Raw genomic sequence first — 22,146 nt, forward strand, 5'->3', positions numbered from 1 at the left:
GAGTAGTCAGATCTGACAGTCAGAATATACCTACATTATAATGTGAAACAATATAATAAAGAAAAAAAAAAACATGGATTGTTTGGAGATTAACTTAAAATCAATTACATCTAAGTTAAAACAGCGAAGCTACCGCCACCTGTGAGAGTAGTCCAGTACGTTATTTTTCGAATTAACGTCAAATGTCACGATTTATTTATTTTAGTCTTGATTATTATTTATTATTTCCAGGAAAACAAATGCAATATTGTCCAAAATTATTTGAGGTAATTTAAAAATTCATAATTTTTAATTATAGGGACCATAAAATATATATCCCGTATTCATAACTTTTAATTTTTATATTCAAAATTTCGTATTAAAACTTGAATATTTTTATGTATATAAAGATTATATTTTTGAAAGTTTCTCATTATAATTTTTTTTTATTTTATTACATTGTACACAATATAAATAAGTTTTAAATAAAGTTTTTATCCTATTTTACTTCACAAGTGTGAATTAGAATTGTCTTATATAATTATTTTTTCTCAACTTCTCCGAACGTGGATGGAAAGTATTAACCAACCCGGGCTCAAGACTAGTTGGTAATATAAATTATACATTATGTGGAGAAACCAGGACAGGTGAGAAAACTATTCTTATTTTTTTACAGGAGTTTCCGAAAGTACATTATTTAAAATTGGATCAAAACGCTCCAGCAATGAAGGTAATGAAATGAGCTAATTCTGCTTTTTTCACTTATGGATAATTTTAATTAGATTTTTTTATAATTAGTTATTTTAATATTAATTTTTTTATTATGTAACAGAATATGAATCTAGACATTTAAAGTTGTTTTCAGAAATATTGATGTATGTAAATGCTTGTATATTAAATTTTACCTTCGGTTTTTATGTTATAGGGGATTATAAGAAAGTTGTATCGACTAATAGTATATTATTTTGTGGAAGTACAATGAATGAATTAATATTCTAATATATTTGGAAAAAATGATATTTGGTGTTACATGAGGCTGTATTGTGTATAAATAGTACCTGAAAACCATCTATTTTGTAAACGCAGATGACACAATGTCAAATTGATTTTGTATTTTCGATATCTAACCAGAATTAAGTCTTCCAAAATAAATTATCAAGTAAAAAACACTGCAGAACAAAATTTAAACTTTAGTAAGTGGAAGAAATTATTTATTAACTTAAGTTTCATTATTAATTTAGGATTTTCTGTCAAATTCAACTTTCGTATGGTTTATTCTAAATCAACAGTAATTGACTAATATCTTTAGGTTCCATTTGTGCTTATAGTGTTTTTATAGAAACTTTTTCTAGCTTGTTCGATATCTTTTCAATAACTGAATTTTTTAGTAACTTCCTGATTTGAGGTTGAACAAAAATGTTTGTGTCACTTTTTTTTACGAAATTTTACTTTTAAATACAAAAATCAGCCCCCATTGTGATCCACTGTATCGACAAAATTTTTAATTAGACCTAATTATGTGCCATGATATCACAATTTCACTCCAAGTGCTTTAATTCCCTTCAAAACTGAATCCAACCATTTTTTTTTGGACTCCCCTCCTTCTTGTACATGTTTTTCCTTCTTCAATAACCCTTTTCGCAAATCTATTTCCCAGTTTCTTTGGACTTTTTATATTGACGGGTACATATACTGATACTCCAGTTCTTCTTATCCAAAGTCCTCCATTTGTTTCTATTTCATAGTTACTGAAGCATTGCAACAACGAATTAATTGTTCTGATCAGTTAAAACGATAGAATGCACTTGATTAACCGACTCCAAAATCGACTGGCAATGTTCCGGTACCAGTATTTTGGGATACACATAGTATAATAACTTAAAAAGGTGAAAAACCATAAACAGTCATTATTATGTAGCTCCATTTGAAGAAAAATGAAATGATGACAACATTGCATCCATTGGGATTTGAATTGTTTCCACATCTACAGTATTCTCCAGAACTTACCCACAGTGATTTGTTTCTAGTCTCGAACCTCAAAACTTTTGCTCCACTGAAGAGGTTATCGTCTAAACTGCATTTTTGAAACTAAAATCTCAACATTTTTTTTATACAAGTCTAAGAATTTTTCCTGCTAAATCGAATTAAGGACTTTTTGATAATTTTATGTTTGACAATCTATTTCGATTATTTGATTCTGATTGTTTTAAAAAAATTTAAATCGTTTCAAATTTTTTGTATAAGAATCGAAAAGACTTTTCGATATATTCGGGGCCAAGGAAATAGAGGTTAGTTTGCAGTTAATACTTCTTAATATTTTAACTAATTTTTTAGCCAAAGTAACAACGAATAAAATGAAACGAATATAGCCGTGAAATATTTATATTTATGAAAATATCCTACAAAACCTCAAAACTCATCTACAAATGATATTTTTTTTTACATTAAATAATGTGTCGGATATTGAAGATCTCAATTCGAAGAAGCGTGACGAGAGGCATTTTTGAAATTATAAAAAATAAAATGTAGTACGAACGAGATTTTCAAAATCCGTTTTTTTTTTCTTTAAAATAACCACTCTATGTACACACGCCCGTTTAATTTTTTTCAAATTCGCGAGAATCGAACAGGGCGTATAACATAATGAATATTCAAAAAAAAATTATTATCTAGTATTTATTTTTTTTTTTATGTAAAAGTGTATACACTACAATATTTGATAAAAGGCATTCAGTTATTTGTTGTCTCTCTATATATATATATAGTGTTTGTATATATATAAATATTTATAACAAAAACGGAGCTTTGCTATTTATTATTATTATTATTATTAATAAATCGAAATTACAAAATCGTTCTGCGTTTTATTTGTACCTTATACGATTTCATAAAATCAAATTTCAGTTAGCAACGTAGCTTCTCCCTACTATTACATACCATAATATTAAAAAACCCAATAAAACCTGCATAAAAATTATAATTAAAAAAAATCTATAAAATATGTGACTCGTGGTATAATTAGCAACAACTGATACTAAAAATTGTTCAGCAACACTATTTAAATGACCAGCTACAATATTTTAACTAATCAGGATCAAAGGTATTTCGATTGGCGACGATGCTATAGCTAATTAACTACGTTTATTCAATTGATCAGTTAAGATATTATCATTATTTCATGGTATTTTAGCTAATCGGTAAAAAAGAACAAAGTTTACTAATTAACTGATCAACAACAATATTTTATCGATTTTATAACTAACTAATCAATAGTAATAACAGACCGATTAGCTACGACCTTATAACCGTTTATCAGACGGTATTTCAACTAATCGGCAGGGATTTTCTAATTTTAATTTTAACTAATGAGCAAATAATATTTTAATTGATCAGTTAAGTTGTTGTAGTTACTCAATGGTACTTTAACTAATTCAATAAATATTTTATTACTAAAACTGATAGGTTATACAATGTTGTAATAAATTAGCAACCGTATCCCAAGTAAATGACCCTCAAAATTGATCTAACTAATCATTGAACGGTATTCTAACTAAGTAGCAGGGATTTTCTAACTAAATTACAACAAACAATATTTGAATTGATCAGCTAAGTTAACGTAGTTGTTTAGTAAGCATATTCTGGTTACAGAGTTAGATATTTCATGAAGAAACGTTTAAATTACAAGTTCTAGTGGTTTTGTTTTAAATTTGGATCTGAGCTACGTTGCCTAACCATGTAAGTTTTGAAGTGGGCGAAATACGTAAAGAAAAAAAAAGAAATGATAAACCAGTGCTATAAAATAAAAGAATGTATCAATATATATATTATATTATGTACAAGATTACAAATGCAACTTATCATGTATACTGGGTGTCCCAATATTTCGTTTCTCGAATAAATAGTTTTGAAGATAGTGTAACATCTAATTGAGGAAATATTCGGAACCGGAACATTGAAAATTACAATGAGACATTCAGTATTATTTTTTTTTGTTTAAGCCCAACTGAAATAGTGGAATGTACCTCTCATATATATATTTTTTTAGTTCATAAAAGAATGCCTAAGTTAGAAGGAATACATTAAAAGAAACAAATAAATTACTTAACTACCCTAGTAATGGTAATATATTAGGGGATGATAGAGAACAGTATCAAAAATTTCGTAAACGACTAAATGTATTATTAAAAAACAAAAATAATCCATGAATAAAAGTATTTCTTAATTCTTCTAGAAATAAAATTTATTTTCTTAAAAACAATGTGGGTTTTGTAGAAAAAAAAATCAAAAGGCTCTAATTCTTTTTGTAAAACCAAAAAAGATGTTGTTAATATTTATATCCCTCTTTTGTATCGAAAATTAGTTGAAAATAGAAAAAAAACGCGAAAGAAAAAGTCATCAAGGCAATGTTAGGGTTAATTTTGCATCAACCAATAAAATTACTGGTAGGAGCTAGAAATTCGTTTAAAATGATTCAGGATTCTAATTGACCTAGAAAAGAGCGTTATATTTAAAAAAAAAGACAAAAATGTGGAAGAAACACTCTCCCTCTGATTTTACTACTAAAAAACAAAATATACTGGTTGATGTCAAAATTACCAATATTTTTGATAAATAGACCAAAATGTGAAAGGACAAGGCTTGAGTTCAATATGCAACATCCAACAAAAATAGAGACTCCAATATTGGTAGTAAGAACTAAACGGTCATTAAAAATGATACGGGATACTGGTTGATGTTAAAATTAACAATATATTCTAAAATAAAAAACCAAAATGTGAAAAACAACAGTCATTACGATAATGCTTGAGTTAATTTCACATCACCCAATAAAAGTAGAGGCTCTAATTTTGTTTATATGAGCCCAAAATTCATTAAAGATGATTTCGGATTCTGGTTCGTATTAAAATAAACATTAGATTTTGAAAAAACAGATAAAATGTGAAAGAAAAATTCGATATGACAAAGCTTTGACTCGTTTTGTATCACCCAACAAGAATATCGGCTCTAATATTGGTAGTAAGAGCCAAAAATGTGACAAAGATGATCCAAGGCTCTAATTGATGTGAAAATGGGCGAAATGTGTAAAACAGCAACCCTCAGGCTCATTCCGCATCACCTGACAAGAATAGAGGCTCTAAAACATTGCTAGTTAAAGCTGTGAATTCATTTAAAATGATTTAAGACTCTAATTTCTGCGATATATTCGAAAGCAAAAAGACCAAAAAGTGAAAGGAAAACGGTAACCCTAGAAAATAGTTGGTAAAATTATGAAATCGCCTCTAAGTCACTCTTACCAAAAGAATAACAAATCAAAAATCGAATAATAAACATTTATGGTCCTTCGAGCCGGATAAAACAATTTTATTTCCAGAAAAATCGACATTTTCCAATTTGAGTATCAAATAAAAAAAATCGTTACAGAGAACATTTCGTCTCGTTTTTTTTTCGCACAAACTATTTCCGATTTCGATTTTATATAAACGCGAATTAATTTTCCCTATTCTGTATAATAACACGAATTTGTTTAAATTCAACAGTTTTGATGTGAGAAAATGATGAAAAAAAATAATGTAAAATATATACCGAGCGTTTTACAAAAGTGATCACCAAAAGAAAAGAAAAAAAAACTAGAAATACGTTCACAGCCAGCTTTTTTTCATCGTATATCGATTATACAGAATATTTTCGAAAATTAGTTTGTGGAAAAACTTCGGGAATCGATTTCTATTAATTAAAACAACGGAAAATACAGGGGGGAAATTTAAATAATGAAACTTCTTACAAAATGTGTTTTCCTTTTAGATACTATACTTAAAAACGAAAAAGTAAAAAAAAATTATAGGTAATTACGTATTTGTCACTTAGCTTGTACATCTTCTCTTAATTTCTTGCTCGCCGGTTGGACGGTGGTGGTGGTGTCTTCGTACGGCCGTTTCGTCGCCTCCCCGATACTGTCCGTCGAACCTAGAGAATCTTTGCTCAATTCTAATATCGAAAAAAAAAAAAATAAATAAAATATTCAAAATAAATAAATACGGTATGTTTATTATAATACCTTCTGATCCAGAAACGACACTGTCGTTTGTCTCTTCGTTCTGATCCAATGACGGCGGACTGTTATCCGTAAACGAGGTGGTGGTAGTGTCTTCGTCCAAGATAGTTTTTCCATTCAAAGGACCTTGGTTGCTTTCGTCTGACGTCGCGGGATCTATCGAATCGCCGTTTTGATGTACTACTACAACCGGTTTCGGAACGGCGTTTCCGTTTTCTAAAGGACTACCGGCGAAAATACCTGAAAAAGCAAAATAAGGTTCCTGGAGGGTAATAAAAGGAAGAAAGAAAGAGTACTTACTAGATAGCAATTCTGGTTTGTGTTCGGAAACGACGTAATGCGTCCATAACGCCAATTCGACTTTGTGCGGTGACCAACGAACAGCGTCTGGTCTTTCAGTTTCTTCGGCGGCTTTGTTCAACCTATCGGCGACTGATTTGATGTGATTGGCGAATTTCAGGTACTCCTTGGTCGTGTAATCTATACCTTCGATGTCTGGTATGGCCATTAAACATTCATCGGCCATAAAGGGGGCGCTTTCCGGACATGCCGCTGCTAATAGTGCTAAAAAAATGAAAAAAACATTTATTTTAACATAAATATTTTACTCTTCATATATTAATATTTACCAGAAGCCATTGTTGTACCGACACCTTTTAAATTAGATAACGCAGACATTGCCAATTCTAGATTTGGTAATTTTCTAAAGGCTCTTTTCGTTTCCGCAGCTACAGCTCTCGGGGTATTCACTTTAACCAAATAAGACAACTGAGGAAAAAATTTTCCTCTCGTCTGTTTCCATTTCATGCATTGTACCAATTCCTCGTGGACGAGGTGAGCGTCTTTTCCACGACTTTTAATTTTTTTTGGTAATTCATTTTGGTACCTATAATATAAAATTATTTATTTCGATAAAGCTTTTCATTCGAAAATATTGATTTTGGAGAAGAAAGTTCAGAACAAAAAATGAAGCTCACAAAAAGCTACACAAAATGGATTATATACATTATTTACGTAATCTTATTGTTTTGAGTGTTACGACCCACGAAAAAAATCCGTCAATTCGACTCCTGTATAAATATATTTACACTCTACAATCAATATTTTCGGATATATTTAGTAAAATTGTTTCAAGTTTCAAGAGGGAAGAACGGTTATTTAATTTTTTTTCTTCTACCTTCTATTCTTTTATTACAATCGATCCAATTACTTTCACTTATTTATCTATTGATACGTTTTATCGAGAAATAAATATTCGGATATCGAATTTAATGTTACCAGTAAATTTCCAACAAAAACAATTTTAACTATCAATGATAATTTGATCAAATATTTCCTAAAAATACATGAAATAAAAAGGAGAACAAAAATTATATCTATGTTATTAAATTATAGAAAAATCTTTTTACTAGCACCCCAACATAATATCTCTTTAAACATCCTATGTACACTATCTTTTATTAATATTGAAAATATTTCAAGTTATTTGTTGTTTTTTGTGTAAACGCCCTTTTTCAATCACCCTGTATAATAAATATGTAAGTTGATATGATGGACGGTATAAACTGATTACTATAAAAAATTTTGTACAATATAAAACAATTTTTAAATTTAAACGAAATAATTTTCATTATTATGTACCTAAACGAATATATTTACTATAATTTTTTCGAGAAAAGTTTCCGAGCTATAAGATCTAGAAAAATTATCTTGTTAATAGGGTAATAATAAATTACTACCCTCTTTTATTATAATATGATATATATATAAAAATATGTCGGAGCATATTGAGAACAATATGAAACATCGGAAATACCAATCTGGGTATTTTCCATTGGAGTGCAGCTTGTCATTTACATAATTATTTATGTTTGTAATAAAAAATGTATCAAATTCGTAATATAAAAAACGATAAGATTTAGTTCTTGCTCACGAGAGATATAATGAGAAAGTAAGTTGGTTTCAAAATATTAAAATCCACTTAATGATGTTAATAGAAATAATCCCCACTACTTCGTTCAAGATTCGGTCAAGATCAATCAATTTAAAGTATGAAAACGGCGCGATAAACAAAAAGTAAACAACTGCAAAGACAATCCAAACAAATATTGTAACGTTTTCAATGAAAAACCGGTGAAAATATGTCGAAAACTGTGAAAAATAACCATCAACGTATAATGCTTTGTTTGATCAGACACCATTTTGAAAGTTTAGTTGTATTACATTGCATGTTTTGTTAGTATTTCGGTTATTTCAGATAGAAAAACTGTCAGATGTATATTCGAAAACGTCGATTATGTATGTTGAAAGGATTTAAAAGTATTATTTCCAAATTTAAAAGGGTTAAAAACGGATTTCAATTACTAAAAGGACGAGGCCATGACGCCGTCATAGCAACGCGAATATATTTCATACGAAAATGCAAGTATTTTATATATGTAAGAGCATGTTGCAGTTGTCATCGATTACCACGTGACAAGCGTGATTTTAATGACCGTCAGAGAAAGATCTCGCGGGGGTGCTAAAGCTATTCATTCGACCTCGACTACTTAGACAGTGCACACATTAATAGGGTTCAATGACACAACAGTAAATTTACTAAAATCTACTTACCAATTGTCTAATTTGATCAGTTCCTCGGGTTTCTTAGCTTTCCTATCTGCTTTCAGTCGTAGAGCTTGCGGATATAATTTGAGAACCTGCTCAAAATGTTGACAGGTGCCGTGGGTAAAGAACGTAGCCGTATCTTTCGCAGAGGCCATACCTATCGCTATTCACTAACTGACACCACTAAGCTGGCGTGCTGTAAACTAGTTGCCGGGTTCGCCGTATGTTAGCTGAGCGGCAGCACTACTGTGTCCTCGATTGTCTGATGTTTCCCCAAGCCCGGCCCAGCAAGACTGAATATACACAGTTGCCGCGTCTATTCGATTTTTATCGAGCTCTTATTCTTTCAACGATTTACTGTAAAAGAAATTAATTCGTGTCACGTCACCGCGGACTCTAATATCAATTCAAAACAAATAAAAATATATTAATGAACAACGAGTTATCGAGAAAAAAAATTAAACTTCTACTTCAATAATAATTTTATATTCCAAATCAAATTTATTAAAGACGAACGTAAAATTCAACGCCCTAATTATTATTTTAAAATTCCAATAAACTAAAAATAATTTTTATAATAAATTACGATATCATTTATGAATAACGTAATGCCGAGAACATATTTAATGATATTTAATACAAACTTATTGATATTTCTTTAATAAATTTGGCAACTACGTTTACATTTCCTTGACGCGGTTGCCGGATGTTGCTTCTGTTATTACTGGAAATGAGAAACCAGTGAAAACATTTCAAAACGAGCAAAAATTCGGATAATAATAAAACCACCTGTGACTGTAGCATGAATTTATACGAACCATTCGAAAGCCATCAAACTAATGTTGATATACGTTTCAAGGAACTTGTACGTGTATATTATACTTTCTATAACTAAAGAGTGCCGTTAATTTTAGATACCTAGTATTGTGTATATACTACTTCGAGGGTTGAATACTGTCTTATTCATAACAATGAAATATTTGCAAAGTACAAGTCCATCCTAAGCCGTACCCATTTAGCAGGTACTTGTTCTTAGAAAAATATTCAACAAATAATATTTATTGACTAGCGATTCCAAACAAAAATATCTCTTTCTCTCTCTCTCTCTGTCTATATATATATATATATATATATATATATATATATATATATATATATATATATATATATTCAATTTAAATAGGGTCTAATTAAAGGTTTCGATATATATGTTATAAAATACATAAGAAAAGTAGGTACCTATATAAAAAACCGCAAATGATATCCTCAAGTTTCTGAAAGGAAATCCACCGATAGTGGTCATAGTAACGCCGACATCATATACGGAATGTCCTATATAATATATACAGTAAAATTATATTTTTCTGAGTGCAATTATACTTAAAATTATTTTGATATCGTTACGACACTGTACGTAATACGAAAATACAAATTACGTCAACAGTGGTTAATTTATTTATATCATAAATAATTGAAAACATATTGAGTAAGATTTGAATAGATATTTTACGCCCCTTTAAGTAAAAAAAATCATCGAGCGAGTTAGATAAGGGAACATTCTGTTTATTATATACCGAACGCCCAGCCTAAATGTTACCCACCGAGCAGAGAAGAAAACGTTCAAAATCGACACAGAGTATAATTTTGTTGATGACTTTGCCTTGCTAGCAGAGAAAACATCGAGAGTGCTGTTGTAGTGCTTCGTTACCATCATAAAAACCTTTCTCAGTAATCGCCGTTGCTCGTTCGCCTCTCGTAAAGATAGCACAGGAAATCGGTCGCGGCGTTGCCGAATCTTTCGACATTGTTACGTACATCGAGATATTTAAACGGGGAAGGTCAACTGGAGAACGTTTCAGCTTTTTACTGGCGTACGATACGAATTTATTTACGCTTTGGGGCTTCAGAAATCGATGGTAGTGGGTATATATGTTGAGGATTTTTGTAATACTTTGTACTGGTCGCCGTAGTTGTTGGCTAATTTGGACGCTTTCTTTTTTTTTACTTTGGTTACTGATTAGATTGTCGAAATGTAGAAATTCGTGATCGGACAGGTTAGGCTGCAGGGGGATTTCGGTATCTAGTAGTATAATTTAAATTTTAAATGCTTTCTCCCTGTTTATATAGAAATGATCGCCTACCACTGGCAACTGAAAGGACCCGCTATTACTTATTCATGACAGATTATGGTGTTCCTACTACTTTCAACTAGTAGAAGTTGGACGCGTTTCTTGGTAGTGATGACTATTTAAATAACTGAAAATATATTACAAAATAACGGAAAGTAGTTTTGTCCTTTTTAATATATAGCGTCGAAAAACGTTGCTGTTTAATATTTTCTTTCAAAATAATTTTTAAAAATATTCCTTTTTGCCTCTAATACCTCATTCGCTTTCTCCTACGGACATTTTTCTTAATGTTTTAATTTAAATTGGTTGTGACACAGGTCGGGAGCTTTTTTTTGTCCCCATCTTATTTTGGGCTGTATTAACCTTGGTCGGGGTTGGGCTGCCTGCATCCTATTCCTTCCGTTAGTCAATAGATCGCAGAATAGAGAAAGAGCCACCATACCAGCAAAATTGATGACTAAATGAATGCCGAAACTCTGTGTATCGTAGAATGTTTTACGTGTACCAACAAATACGTAATAATAAAATCAACTAAAAGTTCATTTTTTATAAATTTATTATCAAAATTAAGATTTATTGGGCAAATTAAAAAAAGAATTATAAGAATAAATCATTTTTAAATATGACACATATAGTTGTCATATGTTTTAAAAACTAAAATTCTATGATGCACAGAGTTCTTTTTGAGGGTAGTCTGCCGGCTATGAGGGTCAGAACCGCGTTCGGTATTCGTATAAGGAGGGTGAAATTGAATCGATCGACAAACGGTTTATAAAAATGTCTCATCGCTTAAGTGAATAAAATATTTTTTTCCATATTCTAATTTACCAAACGAATTTTTTTTAATAGTTGAACGACTACGGAAATTTATCACTCTAAATACTGAAATGTTTTATAAGGAAAATATCACGGAAATAACCTCAAAATACGTTGGAACAGACACAAATTTTGTGCTCGGTAGTATATTTATATAACAGCACCTAAAATTGCTTTCATAATATATACTTCAAGTCATCTTCTATTTCTAAATGCAAAATAACTGTCATACATCGTAAAAATTGTAGAATGATATTGACGTTTTGTTTTACATTTTTATTGGTTTACCCTCGTATAATTTTATCTATAAGTAAGGCCTGAAATATTCTGATCAATATGATTCGTGAATCATTAAAGAAACGCCGTCGGAGGTAATGCCTGCGACGACGACGACGACCGCCTACATTTTGCGTTATATCTTTTCACTTTCACAGTAAGGCTCGATTGGTCACCACATCAAATGCGATGATGCTGTTCTTTTTCCTGGTACATTACTCAACGTTACATTCGAAAAACTTGATACACGACGTTTCTCTGCTTTCTATTGTATCACCTAACATAGGCGCGGAGATGGGAACGACATTTTTGTAATTGTACTTATTTTTTATGTATACCTCAGTTTTTAATATTATAGTGAACCAAGTCACGTAACATAATAAATTAAAAAATATATGTTTACATATAAAGATGGTTATATATCGAGATTAACACGAATAAGTTACAAAATAACAATATTACTAGAAGTCCAAAATAGCTACGATTAATTTCCACCTCTCGACGATCTCGCAGTCTGTCGTAACCTTTCCAGTAGGCGTGGTTTGTTCGTGACGTCAGAACGTTACTATGCAATATTGCAATTTGTTTTCTATGGTTTGTCCCCTTCGTATTTGTGGACTTTGAAATCGTTTTATACCTACTACGGTTAATATTTTCAAGTTTTAGAACAGCAAGATACTTATTTTTGGGTTTCGTTCGTATCTAGGCTCCAGTATCTCTACGCTTTTTGTTTTTTTATAATTCTCTAAATTAAACAGAGACGTAACTAGCTCGATTTATTATATTATAATTTTTTTCAAATAATTAGAAAAGTAAATAGTTTATCAATGCCCAAGCATTATAGGAATTGTTTTAATTTTGAAAAAAAAACCGTTTTACTGTCCTCTAGCTTACATCTATTTCAACAGTTAATAATAAAAGAGCTTTCTCGTCCCACTTACAGCGATTGTATTGCGGAATTAAAATGCCGCTTGTGTTTTGTTTCGGTCTGCGGGAGAAGTATACAAGGGCATCCGCGATGTGATACCGTTATAGAAGGTAAATGTACAAAGCGCAGTGACGGAGAAAACTAAGAAAAAATACAATCAACAAGTAACATTAAATAAAAACAATAAATTTAGTTTTTCTGTTGAAATAGTTTTCCGAAATAATATTAGATAACTTTGTTGACATTCACAATTAGTATTAGTTTACGGGATATTATGTGCGCATATGTATTCAAGGTAAACCGGACATAATGAATAAACTGACGTCTTAAGAAAAACAGAAAATTCATCACGCTATACAGGTGGCTAACGGCAAAACAGATAAAAAACGTCATTTTAAATAATATTCAACCACTTCCTATGTCTTACGTCAAAGTTACGCCTCTGATTATTAACTAGATCACTTCTAGAAGAAGTGCCTTTAATTGTGATTATAAACAGCTTCCCAATAAATCTGAACAGCGACATCGGCACGCAATAGATGCAATTTATCGATGTTTTATGTATATATATATATTACGTCAGTGGCGGCGTTTTATTTATTCATTTAGTAAAAATCAATTTAATTACGCTTTCAATAATAATATATAAAAATGAATTGTTTTTTCCATCATTTCCCCCTCTCTCGAATTACTCCCATATCCTTGGAACAATAGAGATAATTATAACCACGAAAATTTGACAGATATTGTTAGTATAAGTCGGCCATGATAAAACGACTCCATTGTTGAAAAGAAAATGCATTGTTTTAATTTTGAAAATCGGACGTTAAAATGTGAAATATTCGTAAGTGTATAGTGTATAGTGAACATTAAAAAGTGCTTTCGTAATATAATGAAGTATTTACTTAATAATGAGTTTCGGTGTATAGTAAATTTACCTTGAGAATGCAGTACCTAACCGGCGTTTAGCACTAACCCTTCTTACAAGGTAATATTATATAAATACATTTATAATATTAAACATAACTTATTGCATAATTTTTTTATTTAAATTGCACAATATTTCATTGGATTTAAAAGTCTCGATAAGAAAATGGCAAGAAATTGTAAAATTTTATTTTTGATAGATATATAGATATATATATATATATATATATATATATATATATATATATATATATATATATATATATATATATATATATAAATATATATATTACAATGGTGGAAATTATAAAATTACTGAGGTTACGTACAACGGAATAAAAATAATTTATAAATTATAGTAATTTCGTATTTTATACAAATTGAACGGCAATTTTAAAATATAGTAGACTAGCGAGAATATTAAATGTTCAAATTTTATTTCGAATTTTATATCTAAAATAATTGAGATATACAATATAAAATACAATTTAAAATAAAAAAAGAGAGAGCAAAAACGACAGTAATCCTTTGAATCGAATGTAACAATTTGAATTAAAATACGAGTATGTAGGCGAATAAAAAATATTTTAAAACAAAGTTATTTACCCCAGCAATGAATCTTAAATACCTACCTACACTTGTACTCTATTTTTATTTGCCTACATCTCAACAAACGATGGTCCTGCGCATAACAAATGAAGACACGTGTGAGAGATAACCACGAACAATTGCATGTGGGTACTTACCAATGCAACTAGATGATGTTGACAACTGTATTTGGTCGATTTCGATCTTGAAGCCACAGTAACTGCGATTCTTTTGTAGAAAACAGTTCGACCACGGCACACTTGCGGTGTGTGGATGCTCTGCGCTATCGACAGCGTTGCCGTACCGTAACTTTTTCCTATCCGTTGTCATAAATACGATAATCAGAATTTTATTTTTATGAAACATGAGCGTCCCATAAGGATTACAAATTTGTATAATCGATATTTATATCTTGGTAAATTTGTCATTTTAGTAGATCACCGTTTTTCATTATGACTTAATAACTTAATTTTTCTCTATTAACCTATTATATTTAGCGTCTTTTGTGTAATAAATTTAAAATTTACTAGAAATCGATCAAACGTTTCGTGTTTAACAGAAAATAATATTACTAGGTATATTATATTTGTTATTATTATTACGATTTAATATACAGTCGAACTCCGATAATTCGAACACCGATAATTCGAATTCCTCGTTAATTCGAACTTTTGCGTCGGTCCCTTGACATTCCTATTACTAACACATGTAAAAAAACCTCGATAATTCGAACTTTTGAAGTTCGAATTATCAAAAAAATTCGTATTTTCTGTGTTAATTACCGAAAAATTCGAATTTTTGGCGTTTAAATAATTGAAAAGTTCGAATTTTTGATGTTCGAATAATTGAAAAATTCGAATTTTTCTTGTATAAATTATGTATGTACAAAGGTATTAAAAAATTCGAACTGTTAGTGTTGAAAAAAATTGAAAAATTCGAATCTTCAGATTAGAGGTAAGACGACGATATTTTGTCGAATCACTCGATTTGCTTCAAAGGAAAAAATCGTCAGCATGAAGCAATCTAGCATAGCTGATTTCTTTACAAAAAAATAAATATATGTATTTTTTTTTATTTTAAGATAAATAATCGGTCCTTTTTAGGACCAAAAATTCTTCAAACGTATACAAATTATTATTTTAAATAAATAAATAAATAAACATGTTATATGTATACCCATAACATATTTATTTATTTATAAAATGGAAAGATGCATCGAAATGCATATATATATGTATGTAAATGTGCACAACTCCGATAATTCGAACACCTCGATAATTCGAACTTTTGCTACGGTCCCTTGCAGTTCGAATTATTGGAGTTCGACTGTATATATATATATATATATATATATATATATATATATATATATATATATATATATATATATATATATATATATATATATATATGGGAACGTTTTCAGTATACTACATTGTTTATCTCGTACGTTTATTTACCGATTAGTAGTTAACTTGGCAACGTTGTTAGACAATGAATGCTGACGCCACACGTACCCGCTGTTGGGCTGTTTTGTTGGCCCCTCGTAATTCGTATCGCAGCTTGCTTTGCTTCGCTAAAACGGATAAAATTAGTCGGTGTTATCGACGTCGGAATGTCCTTGTACATACTACATACCATCGACATCTAGCGATAAAACGTTGAATCGTATATAAAAAATATGTCGTATCTACCAGATATATCGAAAATATTTATACGATGTGATAAATTTGTTAATTAGGTAATCGTAATGGTTATTGGATATTATTTTTTTTTACTTTCGATAATTTAACCATAACGGAATAAAGTTTAGGTTACACTTATACTATACGAGGTGAATAATAATAAAAATTGTATTTTAATTGGGATTATTTTAATTGAAGGTAAAATAAAAGAAATATTGAAAAAAAATATCTTTTTAATCTAAAAATTTGAGCTTAATTATAATAAATTTTTAAACATAATAAAATCATTCAACTTCCATGTTTTCCCTCGGGCCTCGATCGTCAGTTTTGAGATTGGGGTATAATTTCCAGGTCAAACTGTCGCCTTGTCTCCCCGTGAATTCTGGTCTCGTTTTTACTTTTTCTTGTGCCATAAATATATCGAGTAAACTTTTCTGATTATTATAAATCCCACTGTTTTTGTTTGATGATGCGTTTTTCGAAACCGGAGGAGCTATACTCGTCAGAGGTGGTGGAGACATGGGAGAATCGGTAGTGGCTCTAATAACTGACGCTCTCTGTATATCAGAGTCCGGTTTTCCGGGACCTTTAAAAAAATTGTTATTTCGTGATAAACATTTTTTGGTAGAATTTATAAAATTAGTTGTCTCTTATAATAATTTTCATCAGTTGTTTTTTTGTGGTAATTTGCATTTTGTTGTTGGTTTAGCAAAAATTTGTCTTTTGATATAAATATTTGTGAACCTGGATGGGAATTTCTATTAAGGATTCATGATTGTTGTTCTCTGGTAAGACTTTACAAAATATTTTGTTTTTCAGTGAGAATTTGGGAAATTTATTTATTTTTTTTAAGGATGCATCTACACTGTAATTTTTTTTAAATTACCGTTATTTTGCTAAACATATGATGGCTAAAATTACTAATCAGGGTATACGAATTAAAATTATAAAGCAATTGAGATAATTTACTAATATGAGGTGTGATTTCACAATCTTTGAGTATAAATCTTATTGAAAAATAAAAACAGTTTATTACAATTATTATCCGTGTAAGATTTAAGTTTTTGAATATTTTCGAAAATTTAGTTTTTAATTTACCATAGGAAAATTTTTAATATAAATGAAACTCAATTAAAACACAACAATATTTAACTATCTAAAACATAATAGATTATTATTGTAAATTATTAAGAATATTTTGTTTGTCAAACTGGGTGAGTTAATTGATTGATATATAGATTTCCCTTAAGGATAGTGAAATTTGTTCTTTTTGCATCGGAATCAAACAACTTTTGAGGTTTTCATATAAAAATCTATAGAATTTCTTGTTTATTGTAAGAATTTGTTATATTTTTTGTGTTAATTTTCATCATTTGTTTCTCATCACATTAATTTTGTATTTGTATCATTGGATTTTTGTTAAAATTTGACAAATTTCTTGTTTCTTGGTATAGGTTTGTATTGTGGAATTGTTTTGCTAAAACAATTCACTAAATGTGTTGATTTTCTTTAAGAATTAACGGAATTTATTATTCATTCATAAACATTCACAAAATTTCTTCAAATCTATAGAAAATATACAGAAATTGTTGTTATATTTGGTAATCCACAAGATTTTTGGTTTTCTAGTATATATTTAATAAATTTGTTGTTTTTGACATGTACGAATTTGTAAGGTTTTTGTTTTTACATTTGTTGTTTTCATATCAGGATTTACGAAATTTCTTGTTTTCTTGCAAAGATCCAAAGAGTTTATTGTCTTTTGTATTAATTTTTTTTTGTTTCCTATCGCATTAATTCTCATCTGTTATCAGTTTTTAGGAAAACTCCCATAAATTTGTTATTTTTTTGTAAGAATTTGAAAAATTTTTTGATGTTATTTTTTCACGTACAATTTTATGTAAGAATTCATATTGTTTGTATTTTTTAAATAAAATTTACGAAATTTGTTTTCTACTGAAAATTAACGTGTCGCAGTTTTTTTGCTGGAATTTGCAGCAAAGTTTGCTTTTTTCCATAAATGAAATCCTTCTGAAGCTCACCGATATTATCCAATTGATGTAACGCTTCATCCAATTCCACTTTATCAGAAATTTTATCTTCGTCAAAATTAAATTTGTGGCATTCCAACAGACACGTATAAACGCTCCTGTGATTATCCGAATGCAAATTATTCTTCACCAATGTTTCAAGTTCGTTCCACATAGCTTTGTATTGTTCCTCTCTTTTTTGACTCTTCATTCTTTGACCGGAATTGAGTGGATGGAGGGGCTCCATCTTAGATTCCAAAGAAATTAAATTATAGATGACCTTTTTACATTGGAACACCTCTTCATCGGTTATTTTATCTTTGGTTATTAGAGTCGGTAGCGGATCGAAATACTAAAATTATTATTATTCGACATATTCAAATTTACAAACATTTCTGATATACTAACGTTTTTCAAATTGAATATAAATGTGGAACTGATCGTCATGGGCCAGTATTTTGTCATTCTGTTTAATCTAGTTTTCATTTTTTGTATCGGTTGTTCAGTTTCCTCGTTATTCTTCACTTTTATAGGTAGTAAAGTATTTTGTTTAATCAACAATCCGAAATCTGTTATGCGATAATCTGTTACTCTTCCACCACAACCTTCCGATATTGAAGGAGGATCTTCCAAAACTGATCTGAAATTAAATAATTTTGGAAAAGTTTTATTTTGGATAATCTGATACCTTTACCTAGCGGTACACAAGGTGTGAATAAATATTTCTCCACCATGGGCAGCTAGTAAATGACTTGTTATTTTCCCTCCGGCTTTCCTTGGCATTTCCAACATCACTGATCGACCGTTAAGTAGAAAATTAATCAGACATAATGAGGGACGTGAATTTACATCAACTGGAGTGATTCGATGCATTGAAGTACAATTTTGTAATTCTGATCCAGTCATTCCTCTCGGGGTACACCATTTTAGAGTCGTCTGAAAATTACACAAACATTCATTTATAATTTTTACCAAAAGATTCTCCCTTAATCTCGCAAAATTTAAATTTATATTCTAAATATTTCAATAATAAGATCTATTGTATAGATGTAGAACTTTCCGTTTTTCCAGGTAGTTATTTATAATTTGTTGTAGCTGTTGAAATATTCAATTTAACCTGGGTATATATTAAAAGTATTAATAATGCTAGTAAACAACAAACTTACAGTTTCATACTCCATGCCATCCTTGACAGTTCTTATGGCAGCCGAATCTGAGGCGTTTCCTTTTAAAATGGCCGTGTGGGCAGAGCTGGCGTGAAAAATTTCAACATCATAATTAGCAGACGAGGAAGCATTCTGTTCCTCTTTCATGGGTATACCGGTAACTGTAGTACTGGCTAAATCATAATGTTCCAAAATGAGGGAAGATAATTTGTTGGGTATTTGTGGAGCTTTAATCGAATGTACTTCAGTTGTTAATATTTGTGAGAGATTCTTAGCGGGATGATTATTAACCTGTGATTCGATATTTATAGGAAAAGTATTAATAATGACCAAATGGCAATGATGGATTGGTAATAACTTGTCTGAAGTAGCGGATAGTTTATTTTGTTGATTTAATACTGTCAAGAAAATATCTTCTAAACGTTTCATACTTTCATTGTCTCTAGCTGATGTGATACATATTACTCTAGTGTTGTTTAAAATTTTCATATTGTCTCCAGCAGTTTTCATTTTTTCTAATTGTAGATCTGTCGGTTCACTTAATGCTTCTATAGCAGCACGTAATCCGTGTAATACTGTATGATCTAGCGGAGTACTTACCGCTCTAATTGGAGGCGGGGGAGGTGGAACGCCTATTAGAGACATACCATTCATAATCTAGAAACGATTCTTCAATTGAATAAACTTATTTGGTTAGTTGGTACTATTTATATATACTTACATGTGTTAAATTTTGTTGAGCAGCACTCCATGTATTCAAAATGTGAGCTACTGTATCACTCGCTATAAACCTTACCTAAAATTACAATTTGAATCATATAATTAAACTATTATTTCTATTCATACCAGTTTTCCTTGTGGAAATAGATCCCATACTATTCTACAATATTCTATAGCAGATTCGACGCTAGAAGTCCAAAGAGATTTTGAAATTGGATTCATGGGGATGAAACCCGGCGTACGACTTTTTAAAAACTCGAATTCAATTGGGTTTTCGCAAGATATTCCAAAATATGGCGTGTGATCCAATACAAAAGTTGTTTTGTGATTTGCCGGGTATAATTTATTTGCTAATGGGAACGACATTTTAATTTTTATAATATAGTATTATAAATAAATAAATTAAAAGTCAAAATAAACCTAATCTTTGAATGTCAAATTCTTCTAGGTGAATATTGACCTTTTTTTAACAAGTTACTAATCCATTTATTAACTTTAAAATTTGTCAATGGATTTCCTCACTGTTCATTTTTCGATGGTTCGGTGCGTTTCTGGTGTAGTTTTATGTCAACTGCAAAGTTTTGACCATAGAGGAAATTGTATTGATTATATAAATTCGAAAAAAATCAAGTAATACGTCTTTTTAGAATAGATAATTTTCTAGATATCTCTCTTCTAACGGTCTACCACTTTCGAGTGCTATTTCAAAGTATCGGTATCATTATTAATAATGGAATCAGTGTACCTTCATCATCGCAGAAGAGTGTACACTCATGTAACACACAAAAAAACAGAACTGGTATTGAAACTGTCAATTGTCGTTGTGTCAAATATGGTTTAATCAAATTTTATATTAAAGATTATATGCATGCTTTATATTGCTAATATTTAGGCTAGAGGTATTTCTTCCCTAATCGTTACAAAGTAATTGGGTATTAATAAAAATCCTCTATTTCCTATAGAAACTATTGCAACTGTATATTTGTATTTTGTGAGAAAATCTATCGAAGAAATCATTATGGTTCATTGGAAAGGTAATGGATTTGCTTTTTCGATGTTCTAAAAACCGAATAAGTTTCAATAAATTACAAACATGACAACAGGAATAGTTTAGTGATATTGATAGGTACAAATTTCAATACAAACTTGAATACATGAATTTATTTGTAGGCAAATTGGACATCGCTAGCAGTCGGTCTTTATATGAACCGACGAAGAGGAATAGCTCAAGTTGTTGGTAGAAGAAATATGGTGTATATATCCAGGTAATAACCTCGTTATTATTTATATAATTCTTATTTCCATATTATATTTATAAATCAACATTTTGCTTTTTCATTAAAATTATTATCTCTGCTTCTAATTTTAAGTTTTACATTATTTAGTCTTCAGACTAGTTTCAATTCATATTGTTTATTAGATGTCTTTAATTCAGATCTCATTGTAAAGTAGATTCCCTTTATTAGTTTTTTAGCAAAATTAGGTAGAATGAGGGTTTTCAATACAAGTAAAGTCTATTTCTTGTGAAAATTTAAAGATGATTCATAAATAAAAGAATTAGGGTAATCATTTAAAAGTAAAGATTACACTAACTATGATTATTATGTTAATTCAAATATTTTCTTCTTGATATTACTTCAATTCTTTCCTATTTCTTTTCTAGGTTAATGGAGACAGGACATTGGGAACAAGGAATGTCCAGAAATGGATTGACATATAGAGAACAGTTCTTTGTATTAAGAAAATGAAGCAGGAATTTATTTTTATGTATATAATAAAAAGTTTTTTGTGTTTAAATTAAAGAGAAATGGTGAACCGGAGTCCAGAACGTTTTTTTTTCTGCTGAACCGAACTGAAACAAATATGTGAACCGGTTCAACGGGAATTAAACTTTATTTATAATAAACATTAGAAGAAAAAAATATAAAATTTTAAAAAAGTAAAGATTTCATACATACATCCCTGGTATAGTTTATTACCATACCCAAATGGGCCTGCGGCTAATGCTAAGCATTTTTATTTTACATTTGTTGTGAACTAGAATTTCTAGATGTTGGTTTCCAGTATTGGTAGATGTTTTAAACTTTATTAGTTTATTACAGTGATGCTAAGAAAAATGCCGACAAACGTACCGATTTTCATCTGAAATATGCATTGCTAGGAAATTCCCATCTTTGTAGTTTTTGCATTTCCCACCCTTAGTGTAAGAATTTGAGTCTGTAAAACCATTTTTTTAATCAGTG

General features: G+C 30.0%; 2 protein-coding genes and 1 long non-coding RNA gene across 4 annotated transcripts; 1 reads left to right on the forward strand and 2 right to left on the reverse strand.

Moving 5' to 3' along the window:
* Positions 1–2,347: 2,347 nt before the first annotated feature.
* Positions 2,348–14,595, reverse strand: LOC130894757 (uncharacterized). Of its 2 annotated transcripts, none has more exons than XM_057801728.1 (6): positions 14,461–14,595; positions 8,645–8,995; positions 6,661–6,917; positions 6,332–6,595; positions 6,035–6,271; positions 2,348–5,943 (listed from the first exon to the last, which is right to left on the reverse strand). In XM_057801728.1, exons 2-6 carry the CDS (start codon positions 8,791–8,793, stop codon positions 5,837–5,839), a joined length of 1,014 nt encoding a protein of 337 aa, XP_057657711.1. In that variant the 5' UTR covers positions 8,794–8,995; positions 14,461–14,595; the 3' UTR covers positions 2,348–5,836. The 2 variants fall into 2 exon arrangements, with proteins under 2 accessions (XP_057657711.1, XP_057657710.1); XM_057801727.1 differs by having other exon boundaries at positions 2,348–5,964.
* A 1,607-nt stretch (positions 14,596–16,202) lies between these two features.
* LOC130894756 (protein asunder) lies at positions 16,203–20,364 on the reverse strand. Its single transcript, XM_057801726.1, has 7 exons — positions 20,030–20,364; positions 19,905–19,979; positions 19,184–19,840; positions 18,712–18,953; positions 18,426–18,657; positions 18,030–18,369; positions 16,203–16,573 (listed from the first exon to the last, which is right to left on the reverse strand). Exons 1-7 carry the CDS (start codon positions 20,267–20,269, stop codon positions 16,272–16,274), a joined length of 2,088 nt encoding a protein of 695 aa, XP_057657709.1. The 5' UTR covers positions 20,270–20,364; the 3' UTR covers positions 16,203–16,271.
* A 348-nt stretch (positions 20,365–20,712) lies between these two features.
* Positions 20,713–21,858, forward strand: LOC130894759 (uncharacterized). Its single transcript, XR_009059381.1, has 3 exons — positions 20,713–20,937; positions 21,074–21,168; positions 21,567–21,858. It is a non-coding gene; the product is annotated as an uncharacterized LOC130894759 (long non-coding RNA).
* Positions 21,859–22,146: the final 288 nt, after the last annotated feature.

This window comes from Diorhabda carinulata, chromosome 6, assembly GCF_026250575.1.
Source record: "Diorhabda carinulata isolate Delta chromosome 6, icDioCari1.1, whole genome shotgun sequence".
In the NCBI taxonomy this organism is placed as follows: Eukaryota; Metazoa; Arthropoda; class Insecta; order Coleoptera; family Chrysomelidae; genus Diorhabda; species Diorhabda carinulata.

Coding starts and splice junctions, on each gene's coding strand:
- LOC130894757 (XM_057801727.1), bottom strand. CDS start 8,793: ATGGCCTCTGCGAAAGATACGGCTACGTTCTTTACCCACGGCACCTGT. Junction 6,918..8,644: donor CTGATCAAATTAGACAATTG/GTAAGTAGATTT, acceptor TTTATATTATAG/GTACCAAAATGAATTACCAA. Junction 6,272..6,331: donor CAAACCAGAATTGCTATCTA/GTAAGTACTCTT, acceptor TTGCTTTTTCAG/GTATTTTCGCCGGTAGTCCT.
- LOC130894756 (XM_057801726.1), bottom strand. CDS start 20,269: ATGTCGTTCCCATTAGCAAATAAATTATACCCGGCAAATCACAAAACA. Junction 19,980..20,029: donor TATTTCCACAAGGAAAACTG/GTATGAATAGAA, acceptor TTGTAATTTTAG/GTAAGGTTTATAGCGAGTGA. Junction 18,658..18,711: donor CACACCTTGTGTACCGCTAG/GTAAAGGTATCA, acceptor ATTTAATTTCAG/ATCAGTTTTGGAAGATCCTC.